This window comes from Carex rostrata, chromosome 14 (genome assembly GCF_964058835.1).
Source record: "Carex rostrata chromosome 14, lpCarRost1.2, whole genome shotgun sequence".
NCBI classification, from domain to species: Eukaryota; Viridiplantae; Streptophyta; class Magnoliopsida; order Poales; family Cyperaceae; genus Carex; species Carex rostrata.
In genome coordinates, this window is record NC_135931.1 from 9,067,783 (window position 1) to 9,088,791 (window position 21,009).

The 21,009-nt window shown below is 33.9% G+C and overlaps 3 protein-coding genes across 3 annotated transcripts; all 3 read right to left on the bottom strand.

Annotated features, from left to right (window-relative positions):
• Window positions 1–3,176: 3,176 nt before the first annotated feature.
• LOC144565330 (putative CCR4-associated factor 1 homolog 7) lies at window positions 3,177–4,752 on the bottom strand. The gene is made up of 2 exons (XM_078315054.1): window positions 4,081–4,752; window positions 3,177–3,576 (listed from the first exon to the last, which is right to left on the bottom strand). The coding sequence occupies exons 1-2, from the start codon at window positions 4,566–4,568 to the stop codon at window positions 3,231–3,233; spliced, it is 834 nt and encodes a 277-aa protein (XP_078171180.1). The 5' UTR covers window positions 4,569–4,752; the 3' UTR covers window positions 3,177–3,230.
• An 8,124-nt stretch (window positions 4,753–12,876) lies between these two features.
• Window positions 12,877–15,504, bottom strand: ARPC3 (actin-related protein C3). The gene is made up of 4 exons (XM_078315324.1): window positions 15,323–15,504; window positions 14,470–14,578; window positions 13,680–13,949; window positions 12,877–13,190 (listed from the first exon to the last, which is right to left on the bottom strand). The coding sequence occupies exons 1-4, from the start codon at window positions 15,323–15,325 to the stop codon at window positions 13,048–13,050; spliced, it is 525 nt and encodes a 174-aa protein (XP_078171450.1). The 5' UTR covers window positions 15,326–15,504; the 3' UTR covers window positions 12,877–13,047.
• A 917-nt stretch (window positions 15,505–16,421) lies between these two features.
• Window positions 16,422–18,872, bottom strand: SDF2 (stromal cell-derived factor 2-like protein precursor). The gene is made up of 6 exons (XM_078314874.1): window positions 18,414–18,872; window positions 18,006–18,146; window positions 17,359–17,499; window positions 17,232–17,281; window positions 17,011–17,140; window positions 16,422–16,632 (listed from the first exon to the last, which is right to left on the bottom strand). The coding sequence occupies exons 1-6, from the start codon at window positions 18,510–18,512 to the stop codon at window positions 16,549–16,551; spliced, it is 645 nt and encodes a 214-aa protein (XP_078171000.1). The 5' UTR covers window positions 18,513–18,872; the 3' UTR covers window positions 16,422–16,548.
• Between the last annotated feature and the right edge of the window lie 2,137 nt (window positions 18,873–21,009).

A 21,009-nucleotide genomic window follows, 5' to 3' on the forward strand; every position in this document is an offset into this window, starting at 1 on the left:
AACATTAGAACCCGCAGGAATGGAAATGAACCGTACCACAAGATCACAAACCAATACATGATCACAAATTTACCAAAACTACAGCACATATCTATAAGCCCCTGCGCTTTCGCTATTATTTATAACTGCATTGCCCGATTGAAGGTTTTTTTATTTTAATTCACTGTCTGACCTACAACAAATGCAGCAATTGGACTTTCTGGACTTTCTGACATCATCAAAGACCAAATTCTAAATGATGTCAACAAATCGGTCTGGCACCTTTTTTTTAAATCAATATCACATAAAACATTGAAACGGACAAAAATGATTTGCATAACAAATCGATCATTCCTGTACTGATTTATGCTCACTGCATATACTAACACTGAACTAGTGCCACCTATCTGTTGTTATAATACCATCTAGAACAATAAATTATAAAGTTAATTTCTCATATATCTAGGAGTTGTTGAATTTCTTATTTACTCCTCTACTTTTAGTTATATCTCACATATCCCTCAACTCTTATTTTTCTTTTCTATTTACTCTTTGAATTAATAATCCACAATTAAATATTATCTAATTTATTTGTTTCCTATTATACCCTTATTCTTTCTCTTTGATTTAAATTTTGCAAAGAACATTATTGTTGTGCATTCTCATGGCTCTTGAGCTGAAGTTTCAATGAGAGATTTATGTGCCAGTTGCAAGAAAGATCGGTTGCAATTTAAATTCAGAGCTTGCGCATAAATCTTGCAACAATGCATTAGACATATAGTTATGCATATACGTTCAGACTAAGTTTCCAGATTTTAAATAAGGCAAACTCATCGATTTTTCTTGAATGCTAACTATAAAAATTCGTCAAGTTCAAACCCAGCTCCTTGACAATTTACTCTCCACTACATCTATCTATCTTCAACTACAAAACAACCATATCGCACAAATTAAAATGAATTCTCATCGTTTCGCACAAATTTATTTGTTTACCATTATAAAAATTCATCAAGTTCAAACAGGGATTGAGATCTCTCTTCGCCTTCAAACCTCCATCTAAGAGGGGTTTTCGGATTAGGTTTGACCTGGTTAAAGGGCAATCTATTCTTCATTACAGGCCCGGAGCTGTTGTGTTCTTTGATAGTGAACCTAAGGTAAATTTAGATGTTATTTCTCAGAAGTTGCTTTTCCTATCTGATATGCTCCTATTTTGCTGGTATATACTTGCATTTGTATTCTTAACGTGAAATTTGATAGAGAACTTAGTATAAAGAAATAGGGAAATTTGCTTATTGGCTAGATGATAGTGTCCACGGTACCACCTGCAATATATGTCTGTACCAGTCTCAGTAGAAATGGTACCTATAGTATGATAAGACGTGAAAGGAGTGTTTGCTATCAATATCTACTTCATTGGATTTCGTTACTGTGAATCTTTGCAAAATCAAATAAATTAGATAATAATGGTGCTCTTTGCAAAATTTAAATCAAAGAGAAAGAATAAGGATATAATGGGAAATAAATAAATTAGGTAATATTTAATTGTGAGTTATTAATTCAAAGGGTAAATCAAAAAGAAAAATAAGAGTTGACGGATATGCGAGATATAACTAAAAGTAGAGAAGTAAATAAGAAATTCAAAGAGTACATGAGAAATTAACCCTAAATTATAAAATATTGAACGTATTCTAATTAGCAAATAATAAACACTACTTGCGAATATATTCTAGTCAGTAGTTAACCTACTTGACAGTTTAGCTTACCACTCTCCATACAAACCCAACATGATAGTGGAGTCAACATGCTCCGTACCCACCAATAATCTGAGCATATTTAAGTTCCTAAGAATAATAATAACAATCCAGCCAACATCCACTAATTGTCAAACAAAAGAACTGAGGTTAGGGCTGAAATGCACCGGCACTGGTTTAACTTGACAATCATACAAAAATATTTCTAATTTTCAAATGCAGCATTTGGAATGCAATACTTTGATACAAGTTTATACCATTCATCACACATAAAATCTGCAATATTTATATTTAACAGCTTCATTGGAGTGACTAATGGCACTACAATTGTATAAAGTCTGATACATATTTGTTTCTATTTTTAAAATTTCTTTTGGATTGATCTGAGAAATACTCTACAATCATTCTGAACCCTAAGAAAAGTCCAGCCAAGTAGCCAACTGCCTAAAGTGTACAGGTTCCTCCCACTGGGTACAAAACCTATTACCGGTATCCACCAGACAATAAATTTGTTAAAAGCGTTAACTGGGAAAAGGACCTTATAGAATACTATACTGGGTAGAGATCTAGCTTTTATACCATATCTCCCAAGGGATACCATACATTCCGAGGAATTTTAAGCAAACCCTGACCCTAGCTTCCAGGCTTGAAACCCTCAATTAATCCCTAGCAAAGCTAAACCAAGGAGAAATTACCCCAAATGAAATGATGGGTCTGCGATGTAGCAGTTATACCTCTCCTGAGTTGCAAGTTTGAAAACTACAAGTCTAACAAACCTTCACAGTATAAAGATACCTAGACTTAACTGGAACCTTAACAATGCAGCATTGACCATGAAGTTGCAGGAAGAAAAAAAAACACAAATCAGTTTCCAGAGTACACAAGTGTTGTGGGCTAGAGTGTGCCTAATTACATATACTACAACCCAAACATGCCAGAAACCTTTTTCAGATGGCAATAAAAAAAGGTATACACTGGCTGCTGCCGGGGATACACTTGCTGTTATTCATCAGAAGACCTAACAAATATGATAGTAAAATTGGATTACGGAGTTCCCTGTTGTGGTGTTATTAGACCCATATCTATGTGACCATTTCTTCTAGCTAACAGAACGCCCACTACATGTGCCAAGCTAAATAGTGCAATGAACCTGTGGTGTTAGATCCAAAATATTAGCAACCTTTTCTTCTAGCTAACTAAGAAAACCTATTACTTATGTTAGCAAATCTAAATAATGCTATACACTTGTTGCAGTGTCATTAAAAATCTATCCCACCTTCTCCTTTGGAATTGAGGAGACTAATACTTAAGCTAGTAAAAACCTACACTAAACCTATTCTAATAGCAGAAGACAACAGTCCCCACCCCCCACCCCCAAAATGAGAAGAAAAAAAAATAAGAAAACTTCAAACAATAAAAGAAAACAGGCAAGGGCAAGCAACGGGCTAAATCAACTCATTGAAATTTATTACTAACATTAGTTCAGTTACTTTGCACATCTCAGACTTTGAGCACCTGCAAATAGTCATCCCCAGTACCATAAAGCACACCGGCATACTTCTCTAAGGGCACAGTGACATACTTCTTCTCCAGCATCTCAACAAAACACTTGAGCGTCAGAAGCGCATCAGAGCCAGCTTGGTGGCAAATGCCAACACGCTCCACGCTGAGTGCATCAGATAGCCTGTTGAGGCCTCCATGAAAACCTTGGCCAGGGCAGTACCGCATTAGGTGTTTCACATCATAAAACACTGGGAAGAATGTCTTGCTGAGCTCAGCGAATCCTTCTACGGTTTCAGGCAGGTTGCTTGCTGTCAAGCATTTCAAAAGGTAGCCGAAGTCATACCTGTCATGTATGAGGAGTATTGTCAGATTGGACAATGTACTGCTGTAGCACTGTTTTGTACCAATAATTACTACAAGATGACATTGCATGTTTATGGTAAAGACATTGCAGTTTTAGGTTTCAGGTACTCTTTCCAGTCCAATATCACTCGGGTCTCTTTTCAGCATGTGCCATGACTTTAGTCTGGTAGCTTTTTCAGCATGAATTTATTTATAGTTAGATACCTGAAACTTTCATGATTAAAGATACCTTAATTTCTTCTAAATTTTCAAGAAGTTTCACAAACTTTTCTTGAGTATTGTCAAGAACCAGGCATCTAACTTTTTTATTCAGGTGCATTAGCAGGAACAAGGCTATAATTTGACCTTATTCCCTGTAAATACTGACCAAGAAATAACTATAAAGTGGGTACAATAAAATTTTATCTCAAAAGGTTGGTTCAGTTAAAATTTTCAGTACTGGTATAGAAACCCTAGGCAAAACAGATCTATGCAAAACCCATACCCGCCATGGAAGGTAATCCAGACGACAGAATCATTCAGCACCACACCAGACGACATGAACAACTCAGCGAACTGACCCGCATCAACACCGTAAATATGGTGCTTGTAAAGATCGATTCCATGGTCATTTAAAAGCTTGATGGATTCGGGATCGAAAATATCCTTCTCCAGATCGAACTCCCTAAAATTGAACTGCCACACGCTGGGCCTCCCTTCGATAACCGGAAGAGTTCCGTTTTCGTCTGAGAAGGCAAGGCCTAGCTGGATCATGTGCAACAGATCGACGTTGGCGCGGAGGGTTTGGTAGTTGAGGTGCGAAAGCGTGACCGGCGTCGGGAAGAGGACGCGAATGGTGACTCCGGGAAACTCAGTGTCCATAGCGACGAAAGGAAAGTCATCGATCAGATCGCGGATCAGAGAAAATTCCGATTCGAGGTTGTGCGACCAGACCTCGCGGATGTTGATAGAGGAAGGCGATAGATCCTGCATCGAAGCGCCGAGAGGAGCATAAGAGACGCGTCGAAGAGGAGATCTCCAAGATCGTTAATGGCGTATTGGGAGAGAGAAAGGTTGGAAGACAAGAAAAGGGTTTTGTTAATTTTTTTTCTCCTTTCGGAAGTCTGCCTTTTGGGAAAGTGGTCGAATTTACTTTTGGAATGTTTGCGAATGCACCCCGGAAGATGAGCATTTTATAAATATAATTGTGGGTTCTGGAAGTTTAATGTCGGTGCAAATATGTGCAAATAAGCAATGTTGCATCACTGCATCTTTTCCACCGTTTTGTGCGATTTTTTATCCGAATCATGGTAGGTACCGCCGCCCCGATTTTAAATTTCAATGGGTTAATTTCTCACGTACCCTTCAAATGTTTCTTAATTTCTTATTTACCTCTTAACTCTTCATTATATCTAATTTATCCCTCAACTCTTCAAATTCTTTCTTTTTTATCCATAGAGTTAATTACTCATTACTAAAATTTAATTTTTCCCATTTTATCCTTGTGTGGCCCTCTAATTAAAACATATATATTCCTTAATGAATTAGGATCCTCTAAGTATCAAATAAATTATTATTTATAAATCTATATCGTTTTAAAATAGGGAACGATTTAGATTTGATAGGAAAGAAATATCACTTGCTTCTCATCAGACATAACATCTTTTTTTCCCAATTGAATCTCCTTTGCGTCTTTTGCTTATATAAATGAAAATATTGAGTTTAATTTATCATTTTCTTCTATTCTCTTATTCAATTAAAACCAAACAAAAATACAGTAGGAGTCCAACTCCGCTAAATTGGATGTAGCTACCTGATTAATTTATTTATTTTGAGAATGCCCGTTGGCTTGAATTGCATTAATAAAAGTAACCTGTTAAAATAAGGTCCTAATTACCAGAATGAAATTAAAGCTGAAAAATAAATAAGTAACTACCAAACAAGTAAATTAAAGCTGAAAATCCAAAATCTAACTACCAAACAAGTAAAATACGAGACCCTTTACAGGTCCTAATGCTACCCATGTGAACATTTTCACTATCTTAATCTTTGCTTTTTTGCTGATTCTGAAACTGGTACTTGGAATCTGCACCTGGTACGGTACACCTTGATAAAACCTTAACCTGCTACTTGAAATAAACCAGTGTCAATTGTTGAGGTAAGGGGGTGCCTCCCTTAGACCAATCAACTAAAATATAACTTGTAAAATTCTGAAACAACAAATCAACTAAATATTGTTATTAAATGATTAGAAAATTCAAAAACATCCCAGCAAGTCAGAAAACATCAACTTTTGCTCTTTTACCCCTATAAACCAAAAAATTACAAAACATCAAATCCTTTGAATTCAGATCAAATCCCATGAAGCGTATCAAAAACAACAAACTAACAAAACACTTAGCATCAAACTATCAATTCATACGAAAGAAAATAAATAAAAAGCTAGGCAAATGGGAAAGAAAATAAATCAACCAACTTATGCAAGAGGAGAAATTAATGGATATCGCTGCAGCACAATAATTGATGAGGAATAAAACTCTAGAAATATACTTTCGTAACTTCTGTAGTCTAAGATTCAATGGTATTAAAATCACAAAATACAAACGGTCCTTAATGAGAAATAAACAACCTAGCGCGAAATACAAGCGGCCATCTGAAATTCGATGGTATTATTCTAATCTAAACAACCTAACGGGAAATTGATGTTCTGAACACAGAGAGAAATAACAAAAATTCTTACCGAGAAACAAATTTGCAAGGACGTAGAAGGCAAAGAGAGAGCACGGAGAAGAAAAATTAGAAGATATCTGGATAGATCAGAAAAGCGCGGGAGAGCACGGAAAAGAAAAATAAGGTTGAAGAAGAAAAATAAGGGAGTACGCGGGAAAAGGAGGAGACGGATCAACTTCCTCTTAAAGAAAGGATATTTTTGTCATTTTTAATTTTAACCAGCCATTTAACTATGGTTAATTTCATAATTGTTAAATAATGGATAAAAAAGAAAGAATTTGAAGAGTTGAGGGACAAATTAGATATAATAAAGAGTTAAGGGGTAAATAAGAAATTAAGAAACTCTTGAAGGGTATGTGAGAAATTAACCCAATTTCAATTCATTCTAACTCTTTTTTTTTTCTGAATCTCAACTTAATTCTGTTAAAATTTCATTCTAACTTTTTTTTTAATAAAAGACAATATCACTATTTTAGAGAAACACCCTCCTAACTTACATAAATCATGACAAGTCCCTGACGAAAACAATTCCTTGGTCATTTTTTTTTATTGATTGTGTTGACATTATTGACTACTCGAGGGAGATGACTACGTATCCTCAATGCCTCAAGTCTTTATTTTTATATTTTTAAAAGTGTATGTCAGTTTTAATGTATTTTTGTCTAGTTTTAAAGCAAAATAGCACTCTTTTAGACGAAATATCCTTTTAAGTTAACGGAAATGAAAGATCAATTTTCTCAATTAGACGATATTTTATAATATATTGTTAACATAATAAAAATAAAAATATACAATTATTGAGATTACAAAAATAAAAAATAAATATATTGCTTGTGTTCTGAGAATCAATTTTTGATCTAAATAGCAAAGACAATATTTTTCATATAAGAGATTATAATTTTGAAATAAAAAATATATATATGTATGTATATATTTATTTAGATCTTAAATAATTGAGTGATTTAATTTTTAATCTTTACTTCAAAAAATACATTGCATGTGTGCAATTTCAAATAGAATAATATTTTTCTTGACGACGATAATTTGATGTTCGATTTACATGAGCCGTCTTACGTGCGTGAACTTCAAAGAAATGTAGACGTGCTTTTTGACAAACATGAGTTGTGATATGACGTATTTATGTAGAATACACTTTTTTTTTTTTTGAAAGGATATGTGTTGTGACATGGCATGCTCTGAGTGTTGGTTGCGCTTAGGATGAAGATGTTCGTAGCAACTTTTAGCAAGCCTCTTTCCAATAATATATTTGTTTTTTATCAGATCAAGACAGAGGTCATTTTTTTTAATACCCAAAATAAAAAACAAATTTATCAAACTAACCAATTTTTTGATTTTTTTTTTTTTATATCTACCCAAACCGCCTGGCATACTGGCGGTCCAGATCTGTAGTGAACCGCCAGGTGGTGGGGCGGTCCACTAGGAGACCTGGCCGCCCACAGCCCGGGAGGTCCACTATGCATTAATTAAATCTCTCTCGCGATCTCCAGATCTGTAAAACCCTCTAATTTGAACCGCACATCTTAATAGGTAACTTATATTAATCTGGTGCTTCGTAACCTCAGACACCGCTCGTAGGGGGCTGCCGCCCCCCTGCCACCCCCCGCATAACACTATTGTTTTTAAGGAACCTTATGTTCGTACAAAGTAAACCACTTAACATATTAAAATTAAATGTAGTTCTAATTTTGATTGATTCACGGGTAATGTAAATTGTCTTAATTTGCGTATTCCTTGATGTGAAATAAAAATGGATACTGAATTTTGTGATTTTTTTAAGAAATACAAAAAAAATCAGGAAATATGGATTGTTTTTTTGTTTGAAAAATAGACACAATACTACCAACGGTGTGGTTCACCCGAGGACAGACTGATGGAATGGTGCGATTCCAACAGATTTCGAACAAATTGTTAAGAATCAATTTTGAAACAAATTTATGGTCAGGATGGAGTTTACGGTCTGAAAAATAGTGGAACTGTACTAATGTTTCATTTCTTTTTAATTTTTTTTAATTTCTGAAGAATTTAACTATAGTTTCTAAAAAAAAATTCAGCTCTACCATTTTTGGAACAAATATTGAAATTTTAAAATATTGGCGCTAACCTTTTATCTCAGCCCTTATTAACTGTTATATAACTCGTTATAGAATAAAGAGGAAAAGACCCTTCTTGCTTCACTATATCTACAGCGAATTCAAGAGTAAAGCTAGAGTGTGATGTGCTCATCAAGAGAGTTTGGTGAGCACAACTTCAAAAGTTCATCGGATTGACTTTAAACGTCAAATCCAAACCTTTGAAATCCATGTGCTTCATGAGCAATGCATGTGCATGCAAAATTTTGAAATTTTTGAGTTTATTTGCTACACGGTCAAGTGGTCAAAGAAATAATAAAAATTGACTATATAAAATAACTTATAAATTAACTTAATAAAATGTTCATTTCTTTGACTGCTTGACCGTGTAGCAAATGAACTCGAAACTTTCAAATTTTGCATGCACATGGATTTCAACAGTTTGAATTTGGCATTTGAAGTCGATCCGATGTACTTTTGGAGTTGTGCTCACCAAACTCACTTAGTGAGCACATCACACCCTGGCTTTACTCGCGGATTCAAAAATTAGATGGCAGACTTGGAATTTTATTATACATCGCGGATAAATTCTAGAAGTTCGTAGAAAAGGTATTACATAATAACGATGCTATGGTATTTTTTATCGTGCAGATTAATTTACGGATTTATATTTTTTTTTTCAAAATTCAAATTGTCTGTTCAAATAATTCAATATGATCTTCATATGAAAATGTATTTATCGATTAAATTTTATGTTTTTTTTTTCAGAAAATTATTATTATTTTTTAGATAGGTAGGGCGTCGTGAGTTTGAAACCCAGATAGAAAATTCTTTATAAACAATTAATGAAAACTGATAGGCTAGACCTCTACATTTTAATTAAAAAGAAAAGAAAAATACTTACAACTTTTAAATGATCAATAATCTTTAAATCATGTGATTTTCTATCTAAAAACAGTAATTAAAAAATTGTAAAAATTGTAAAATCTGGTTTCTAAACATATTTCAATTTAAAGATTATTTCGAATAATTCGGATCAATTTTTTAAATAAATATATAGCAAGGACCTACCTGCGCTCTGCAAATTACCACATCCTTCACCCCTTCCAATAATAATAATAATACACGGGTACAGAACATAAACAAATTATGTTTTTTCCGATAAAATATAATAATAATGTATGTGTAGTTGTGTACACAACATAAACAAAGTATATCTTTTTTTTCTTTGAGAAAAACAACAAATAAAGTAGGTGAAATATGAACGCGGTAGGCTGCGGCCGCCAGACCGCTACGGCGCTACTGGTCAGCGGTTTCTCTTCTAGACATTTATTTCGAATGAACCCGGAGCATAAACCCAAATGAATACAGCGGAGGCACAGACTTGTTATTGTTCATCGTACCGAGTCCACGTATTCTGCAATTTGCACAGGCAAAATTCCTACCTAGCACGGGCTCGCCAACCTTGCTTACAGGGAACTTTTCAGTATCCTCCTGTTTTTATTAGAAATTGCACTTTCCACCCTTTAAATATCAAAACACTGATTTTGAAAATTTCTAAAGAATTAGTAAAAAATTTCCAAAAAATATAAAATTTGGTGTCCGAGCACATTTCAATATGAAGAACATGTTGAGGAGTTTGGATTGACTACTTGAACTTTGAAACTAGAGATATGAGTGCAAATTAAAACACCCACTTTAATTTACAAAGTATGGTAGCCTATCTCTCTCTCTCTCTCTATATATATACTAGTATTGTGCCGTGCATTGCAACGGAGATATATTTTAAGGTTGAATAGAATGCGAAGAGAATTTTTTTATTTAAAATTCAAACAAAATAAAATTAAATGAAAATAAAAGACAAATTGAAAAAAAAATCAAATAGTAAAAAAACAGTAAAAGAAATAACAATAAATGAAAAAAAGATCAAATATGACATGAATTTTTTTTGAAATATCATTGCAATTTAATATTTAATTTTCTCCACAAACGAGACAAGTCATTAAATGATTTAGAGGACATGATATGTAAAGAAACAAATTTGAAAAATATATAATTAAATGATTCAAATAAGATTTTTCTCTACATATATATTCTTGATGAAAATTATTTTAACAATAAAATTTTCTTTACATATCATTTCTCTACATGAAAGTTCTAAAAATTATTTAAAATAAAGGAACTATTAAAAATTCTTTGTTTGAATAAAATTGGAGTGCGGTGTTTTGAACATTGAATAATCATTTCTGTACCCGCGCTACAGTACCCGCATTTAGAGGAATAATGTATTATGGTCGCCACTAATTATTATTCTTAAAAGATATTATATAGTCTCAACTAATTATTATTCTAAAATTCCAGCAGCACCCTTTCAAAGCCTCAGCACTAATTCTGCATCAATATTTCTCTAACAAAAATAGTTGACCTCATAAAAATAAATACTTCAGTGCATAGATATAAATACTTTCAATACTTAGATATTAATACTTTCAGTGTCATATGTAAAAAGAGGAGGGATCTAATTACAACATTATGGCAATTTAGGTCCCCACAAGCAGTTATGTAAAAATTACAACATTGTTTACTATATAGATATAAATACTCGTGTTCTTTGAACTATATACTTCAAGATTTGACTATTAATATTTTAAAAAAAATTATAGATCTGGAACGATTGCGGTCCCCACAAGCAATTATGGCAGTTTAGGTGCGGGTACGACGTTAGAAATTTTAAAAAAAGGTGCGGGTACGATTATTTAAAAATAATTAATTTATCATTTACATTGTTTACTATATAGATATAAATACTTGTGTTCTTTGAACTATATACTTCAAGATTTGACTATTAATATTTTAAAATAAAGTTACAGATCTGGACAGTTGCGGTCCCACAAGTAATTATGGCAGTTTAGGTGTGGGTACGACATCATAAATTTCAAAAAAAAGTGTGGGTACAATTATTTAAAAATAGTTAATTTATCATTTACATTGTTTATTATATAGATATAAATACTTGTGTTATTTGGACTACATACTTCAAGATTTGACTATTAATATTAAAAAAAAGAGTTACAGATCTGAAGTGCAGTTATGACAGTTTGGTCCCCACAAACAGTTATGACAGTTTGGTCCCCACAAACAGTTATGACAGTTTGGTCCCCACAAACAGTTATGGCAGTTTAGGTGCGGGTACTGTAGCGCGGGTACTCATATCAGCTTCCTTGAAAATTCTGCGCATGTGGGGACCAAACACATATTAATATGGAGAACAGTTATATCAGCTTCCATTTCCTCCTTTTCATTTCCCTGCCATCTATAAAAACAAATTAATCTGCGCATGCCACGTTTTGTTAATATGGAGAACATGTTGAGCGCTTCAGATCAACCATTTGGATATTAGAAATGCAAAAATGAGTTATAAGCATATGCCCACATATGCTTTGTACCATAATAATAGGGGGAGGATTCAAATGCTTTCATTTTTTGTCTCCAACATGTCTCTATTTTGTGAAAATTAATAACTTAAAATTTTAAACTCAAATATCAAAATAAAACCGCTAGATTTGATCTATATCATTTCCTCTGTGCACATTTAAAAGACTACAATATTTTGACTTTGTTTTAATCGGTGTCGAGAGCTTACAAAATACATTAATATGGATAAATTATGAACATTGATTTTTCAATTTATTGTATCATATTAAAATAAAATTGAAAAGTGATATCTTTAATGTATGTAAAAAAGATAATATAAATCTCATCTAACATTTTTATTTTGACATATAATTTTAAAAAAAATTGTTATAAGAAAATTACGAAGTGGAGGTAAAAATATTGGAGGCATTTGAATCCAATACGCTTGATGGAACAAAAAAATTAATACATGTAAACAAAATAAATTAAATAATATATAACTAAGATTTCAAAATTATAAAACTCATGCCCATACTGAATCGTCTGCTGGTGATGTAATTTCTTTTGGAAAGTCAAATACAGAAGTTATCCAGTTCATATAACTAATATTAAACTCTCCTTTCAATCAAAAAAAAAATATTAAACTCTTCTGTTGTGGGTTTCCTTCATATAAGGAATAAAAGAAACAACAAAAAGTAGCAGCAGTTCATGATAACTAGGGGCCCGGGCCCGATATCTTTTTTATTTTATTTTTTCTTCTCGTCTCTTCTCTGTAAGAAAAGGCCTATTTGCTTCCTCAACGCGCAAGTCGCAACAGTTCCAAACAGAGAACAAAGTGTAGGGACTACAAAAATCTCTTCCATTTGAAATTACAAATGCTGAAAACAGCGGATAAAAAAGTTACACAAGCATATTTCCATCTTCAAATACACTACATCAGTGCATAACGCTGATAATAAGATAAGATACCCATTGCAAGAACCCACTAATTTTACTAAATACTCTGCCCCAAATCAAAACAAAAAAAAATCATACACAAGAGGTCGCATACATTTGTTAGAGACTCCTAAGATTAAGTTCACTAATTCCATTTATTACAAAGTATATATTGATTCTTGAAAAAGTTCAACAGAAGGACATTGAGCAACATCATGGAACCAAATCATCACTGGATATCAAAGTAATATTGTTTATGGTACAAAAGTAGTTAAGAAAATAATTAAAAAAAAAAAGCATCTCTAAGGAATAATTATGTTCATAAATTTCCTTTTTGCAAAAGCCAACCACCATTTGTTTGGCGTGCCATTCGGTCTGTATGCACAGCTGAGCAATCTTCCACTGGTCTCCTCCCTTATTTGTTTCAAATAATTTCTAAACAACTCTGCAAAAGATATATTTATGTTCATCATACTTCTTTACCTTTTGAAAATGCGCTACAACTCTCTCTTCAATTGCAGAATAAGCCAACTTTAAATCGATAAAACAAAATTTATGTCTTGTTTTGTTTCTTATTTTTTTCATTAGCATTTTCCATGTTAAAGGTCCAGAGCGGCAGAGATATGGTGAAAATTGATCAACGTAGTCTTTTTTTTTTTTGGTGGAAGACCAATATAAATCCAAAATAATACCAGGAACAGAGGTCCTAAGAAAAAGCTCAAACAAAATTGAAGGGGGCAAAAGCATCAGAAAAGTGATAGGTAGACAAGGTCATATAGGGGCCGGCCCAAAAACTGGTACAAAAATACCGTCATTGTTATCCTGCGAATCACCAATTTAACCAAAGCCAACACTAGGAAATCAAACAATATTAAAGATTTAAAGGGCACCATTTATACCATCACACGATTTGGTAAAATGAAAATAATTGAACCTGCTTCATCTTCAGATTGCGGAAGTACAAAAAGACCAGGAAAAGGGAAGCCAGGTTCGCCTGGTACGGGAACCTTCTCCAGACCCAAATTAATAATTGCTTTAGTACCAACAGCCAGAGTTCTACAACCTTCCAGCCTTTTCAAGGCCACATTTATGTATAATGTCAGATATATGAGCAACTTGTCTGCTGGGCTTTGAATGTCAAAGTTTCTGAAGAAGACATTTGCTCGAAAGAATGTGATTGCTTCATCAACTACATCGACTTTATCTACAAATATAGAAAATTGCAAGTAATTTCCGGTGTTGGAGGATCGCACTAAATAACTAAAATACATTGTCAATCCCTAAACCAGTATTTGCTGGGTGGTGTACATTGTTTTTAATAAGCTAAATTCATTTAGTAAAATCATGATTGAAGAACAATTATGAGAAATCAAAGTTATGTTTCATTATTGGGTGGTATCCAATAACACCTTGATTTGAAACTAAATCAAATAAAAGATGACAAAACTATCCCTGATTTTTTTAAATCAACTCAGTTGAATTAATTTGCAGCCTATCTACAACATTTCAAATTAATTACTTTAGTCAACTTCATTTTTATTCAGCAATGCTTACTAATGAAAAAGGACCAGATACAAGAATTTAGCACAAATGAGAAAATGATTTCATAACAAATTTGCCATGCGGTGTACATTTGGTGCCATTGTGAAACCCAAGCGAACCTATATTAAACACTCCAAGTGTAACACCAAATGCTAAAGGAACACACAAAGGTGGTTAATTACCTGGATCTGAGGCTGGGGCAGGCCCTCTTACATGACTTTTAAGAGGTAGAAGAGGGCAGCCACAAGCTTTGCTGATACCTTCTTCCTCAACAAAGCTTGAGTGATAAACCTACAGTTAATTTAAATTCAATTTTACAAAAGTAAAACTGAGAAATACACCAACCATTCAATTCTGTTTAGCATATCACTAAACCATATCACAAAATAAACAGATTCAATATTTTGTTACATTATATTTACAATACCAGAAGATAACTACAAACATTTGTAAACAACTTGAGCTGAGAACTGAACTCGAAACCAATGAACTAGCACAAATGACTATAAAACGATAACTGTATCAGTTACTGGTGTCTCAGATAATAATTATCCACTGTTGCAGAAGTTCATCAATTGATGAGCTTGCTCTCGATCCTGGTTACAAGTCCAAGGTCAAAATGGGATCTCTTACAATCAGTGACCAAGAAAAAGTATCAGGTTACAAATCTGATCATACGCAAGGTAATCTAAGCTAATACTCTGTATTGACAAAGGATAAAGACAAGTATTTTGAACATTAAGATGAAACAAAATTAAATAAGGCTATTGAAGTAATCAACTTGAACAGTGACGTGCCCCAGTACAGTAAACACATAATTCAGCACACCATTCTAAGCAAATTGGAGGATTAAACACACAAAAATTGTTGTTGGAAGGGAATTTAAGAATTAAAAAAAATAAATGGAACTCTGGATCTAGCCTGAGCCACAGATAGAACATACCAGCGAATTTTAACAAAAATCGAGCATATACCAGATCCGATGGAGAAAGTATCAATAAATGCCTAAAATAGAGAAGAGAGATGGGGGAATACCATGGTTGGTTGAATTTCACAGAGAAAATCTGAGATCAAAACTTGGAGCGTTGTCAGATCACGGATCGGACAGGACAAGGTGTTTGGTGGATTCCCGTATTCTGTTTGGTGAAGGGCAGCAGGTAAGCTGTTATTGGGTGGTTTTGGGTCGGTGCAATTGTCACAAGCTAAGCCCGTTTCAATTATTCATATCGTAAACCCACCAGCTCTTGTAGTTTGATAACTGGGCAACCTTTTAGAGACGTCCGTTTCGGGGATTATAATTTATAAATCTTAAATATATCCTAAATTAATTAAATATTTTGATAGATACATAGAATATGCTGTAACTATATTATAGCAATATTTTGTTCCAAAGATATTAATTGTTTAGAATGAACATAAATGGACTTGTGTCCGGATATTTCATGATATTTTAAGATTTTATGCCAATTTCAGCATATATATATATATATATATATAATTTTAGGATCTAAAATGAGGCTAAATTAGTTAAAAATATGGAAAATAGGTGTTATAATTGTATTCCGAAAGATTTTTCGTTTTAATAGCCGTTGTTTCGTTCAGAATTAACACAAATCAACTGTCCAAGGATCTGATGATATTTCAAGATATTTTGTCAGTTTTTCTGAAAATTTAGCAGAAGTTTACGCCCTTTTTTAAGTGATAGATATTGATTATCAGTCCGTTTTGACAATTGTAAGATCTCGAATAAGGCCCAATTGTTTAAAAATATGAGGTGGTGTATGAAACGTATAGTAGATATATTACAACAGTTAACTTTGCTAAAATCATGATATATTGCTTAGACCTTAGAAGTAACACAAATAGAATCATATTGATACTTCCAGATTATATGGCAGTTTTAATTAATTCAAGATCTTAAATATGGCACAAATCATCCAAAACACTTGTTAAAATGAGTTAGATCAATTTCATACCAATAAATTTAAGTAGAAGCACCGTTTTAATTAAGTCCAAACTGTTAAATGTTATCAATTCCAGCTACCACAGAAAATTGCTAAAATCAAGCAATAATAGTAAGCAGACATGGCAGTGGTATAGGCTTCCATCTCAAGTACAGATGAAAGGAAACAAAAAGTATATCCTGATTGAATTTACTCAAGAAGATGAAATGCTCAAAACTATTTTCCTCCAAGTACCATCAATATTACATCAATGTTTCAAGAAATATACCCAACTTTTGGCTCCATCTCCTGGACAATTTACTTGCTGTTGTTTAAGGGAAGGTAAACGCCTTCTGTTGCCAACCAGACATTGTCAGCTCGCTTCTCTCTGACACCGCACACCTATCAAAACAAGCAAATTGTTATTAAGAAATTATTCTTTATGTCATAAATACATAATGGTGAAGATGTCCCATATCTCCAGGGAGAGTTAGACAATAACTGTACTATAAAATCTTCTTCTTTTTCTAAAAAAAATAAAAAACTGGGAAAAGGCCCTCTCTTCCTCATTCTTTCTCACAAGTACCATCGATGCTATTGATATACGCAAAGAGAAAGAAATGTTACATTTGTATCACATGATTTTTACAAGAATAAACCACAGTTAATCTTGGCTTACAGAGTTGAGGTAAACAGGAAACCTCTCTTAGTCCCTATAACCATCAATCTTCAAAAAACCACACAGACTAAAAAGTCAACAAAATGATAATACAAACTCACCTCCTGTTGACCACCAGCTATGCGAGAGTACTTCTTATCATGACTATGCAAATAACCTTGTGTATCAACATGCCTTAGCCTCACTTTTTGGTCTTGCCTCCATGTCTTTCCACTGCCTTCTATCTCCAGCCTAAAGGGAAACAAATGAAAAGAGAAAACAAAATTTGAAACCAATCACCGGAAAACATTCTATGATATGTCTCAGCTGTTCACATTCTCACCTCCAGTGATCTCCCGTATCTGACTGATGCTCACTTCCAAAACAACTCACCTAAAATAAACAGAAAGTCAATTAAATATATACAGGTAGAATGATACATAGGGCAAAATTGAATAAACACAACATACCTCTAAGTTGCCACTAATTGGGGATGCGTGCAAGTGGCTATGAAGCCACTTGCGGGTTCTCATGTGCTGAAACCTGACGACTGTTCCATGTGTAATGGCATCCCCTTGTTTAGCCGAGGTGTCAGGCACAGGCCTCACAACCTAAAATTTAAAATTATCAAAAGATAATATTAGAAGGAAACTGCAAACATCATTTACTCATTTTGCAGAAACATGCAACTTCTACAACCTTCCAGGGTAGTACCCTAACATTAACCCAGGTCAAACCAAACAACAAGAATGACAAAATCATGTCATGTTATATTACCAGCCCTATTCATAGGTATTTCACATGATAAGGATAATCAACATTAAATTTGGTTGATTTCAATTCAAACCAAGACAATTGTGCATGTGTTTCTGTGTTGGGAGGGGGGTTGCGGACAAATTTGATGACTCTAAAGGAACCTTTAACAGCAATCAGAAATTGGCAAACTGGCAACAAATAGCAATTAATATTTTTAAAAAAATATATATATATATTGTCAAGGGTTAATGTGCTACTCACAATCATGTCAAATGACGGAATACAGTTAGCACATACAATAAAGGATAGAAACTACACAACTACATTGAATTGAAGAGGATAGCAGATTACGAGAGATTACCCAGTAACTATTTGAGTCATCGACGCCTTGAAAGCCGGTCACAGACTGTTGACCACTGCCGGAACCATATGGCACATCATGAGAGTGCAACCGGAACTTGCTTCTGTCATGCATCAGTTTAATTACAGATCCATAGGTAACCTAAACAGAAAAAAAAAAAAAATTAACCTTGCCTCCTAAACATTTTAAAGTTTTAAACTATTTAGTTGCGCTCCTCATGTCATCACATATTGTTGACTTGGCATAAGTGCGTCAAAAGCTGCTTATTCAGGTAGAAAATCGATCTATGTTAATAGAGAGGATCATAACATTTCAAGTATCAATTCCCGAAATATGCTCAATTGAACAATTGACCTTACTAAGAAGGAAAAGTAATTAACTAAAGAGAAAAAGAATTCGAGATCTTACCTCCACACCTTCGGCCGCCATGGCCGAAGAAGGTGAACCATTGGGCAATTCGAGCCCGAGATATAGAAAAACAGCTAGAGCAAAGAAACCCGTGGCCATTATCAAGAGAAGAGCCAAGAACCAGTTACTCTGCCAAAACGGTAACCCGAGTTCCGGGTAAGTCGATTTGCTCACTTTCTTGTCTCGACCTAGGGATTGCTTAAGGAATTGAGCGGGTTCAGTCGAACCAGAGGAAGAAGAAGAGACCTTGCGACGAGCAGGGCCCTGTGTCGAAGCCACGATTGTGATGCTTCTGCGATCTGAGACGAGATCAATGCAACTGAAATTGCCGGACTTCGAGTAACGCGAGGCAGCAAGGGAGGAATCTAGAGAGCTCTAAAAGGACAGATTGACTATGTTTGGAATGGAGACGACTTTTCCAACGGTCTTCTGGGTTCAATCGTGGGACCTACATGCAGGGAAATAATTTCAACTGTGAAATGGACCTTTTCTGTGTTCCAGGTGCATGTAGCATTTGTTCTTCACTTTCCTATAATGTTGCTAAAACCGGGTATTAACCGTAAAAGATACAGAATGGAGCGACCCGTCAATAGGTGTCAAAGTGGACCCATCACTGACTGACATCTATTCTTTCTCTACGAAGTACTCCAGGTCCAATCAGAAATCTAATTATGCGGAGAAAACTGGACAGTGAAACACGTCATCCTGGAGTGTTGCAGCGAATAGGAAACGAAAGCATGGCACACTGGGATGACATGGCAAGCATTTATTGGATAAAATCGTGGCATTAGCAGACTTAATGCTGGTGGAATCCGCATATTAAAAGTTTAAGAGTGAGTCTATGGTACTATGCATATTACGATTTGTTACCGTGCTACGGCTCTATATTTGAGTTTTCAAATTCTAATAGTCGATCCGAACCGTTCATCTTGTTCTCCATATTAATATGTGTTTGGAGACCAAATTTTATATTTTTTGAAATTTTTTTACTATTTTCTTAGATTTATTGAAAATCACTGTTTTTGGATGGTCTAGAATTTTCAGATCAAGTGATTTTCTAAATATCTAAAGAAATAGTAAAAAAATTTCAAAAAATGTAAAATTTGGTCTCCAAACACATATTAATATGGAGAACAAGATGAACGGTTCGGATCGACCGTTAGGATTTTAAAACTCGAATATAGAGCCGTAGCACGGTAACAACCCGTGATATGCATAGTACCATAGACTCACTCAAAGTTTAAAACCGAAACAGTCATCCATCTGATCTGTGCTTGTTTCATGAATTTGTGTAATTTTAATGTAAAATAAAAACAGTAAGTTAATCTGAAAAAAATAAGATTTTAATAATTAGAGTTCGATAAATTCAATTAAAGTAATCGATAGACCTTTTTTTTTTTAAAAAAAAAAAAAGTAGGGTCCAATCTCAAATTTTATTTAAATAAAAAAGATTACAAAATTGTACATAGCTAATAGCTCAAGTCCAAAATTACTTTTATAATCCGATGGACAATCCATACAATATGGCCCACATACGTAACTTGGTAGTCCAAATCAAGGAACCGGATTTATTGTCCCCGGGTGCAGGAAATTCCTGCCCCCAGAGTCACTGTGGGGTGGGATCGGTTATTGTTAAAGGGTTTAACTATTGATACTGTTTTTAAATGAGGGCCCACCCGCAGTGACTCTGGGGCAGGAATTTCCTGCCTCCCGGGGGGCAGACGATTCGGTCTCCCAAATCAAAATATCGGCAAATATTCTCCAAAACTAAAAATGACGAAGAGACAAGAGGAGATCACTGGAATTATACCATATTTGACACTCTCTTATAACTTTATAATAAACATACTGGCCATCTTTTATAGAGTCTGAATCAAACTTTCAAACTATAAAAGTCAAATACATGTAAAAATTAATTATAAATTTTTTGTGCTGATAATACAATATCATAACATTTACTCTAAATTATATAAAAATCATACATAAATAAAAATAAAAATAAATTGAAGATCAATTTTACCTTTCTACGTACATCTGCGCTCCGAGATCCTTCCAACAATTTAATATCATACATTTCTCGAGGCGCGATCCTTCCAATAATTCCATTTTATACATCTCTCTCATGTGTCTCTTGTTGTATTATGCAATTAAATGTTACACAAATATACTTAAATGTACACAAACAGGTGTATACTTAAATGCCTATCTAATTCGAGTATCAATTTTTTTTTTTTATCAGGACTATTATAATAGCATGCATAATTTTTTGAGACTCAAGAGAAGATCTAAGTCGTTCATTCTATAAATCTCAGTCACTCATCAAAACAGATCTCAATCTCAGCCTTTAATAAATTATTTTGATTTTATATATCAGTTCCATATAGTCAAGCGTGTAAAAATCTAAATTTAATTAAAGGTGTATCCATCACATGAAAAGCCGCATTTTAATTCAACAAAGTTTCCACGCGTTTTCTCTTCTTTCCACGCACTCCACGCGTTTTCACGAATTCGTATCCTCTGAGATATCTCAAACTTTGCGTGACATAATGGAAAATCCCAACCGTTTAAATACGCTCCACACGAATCTCAAAACACA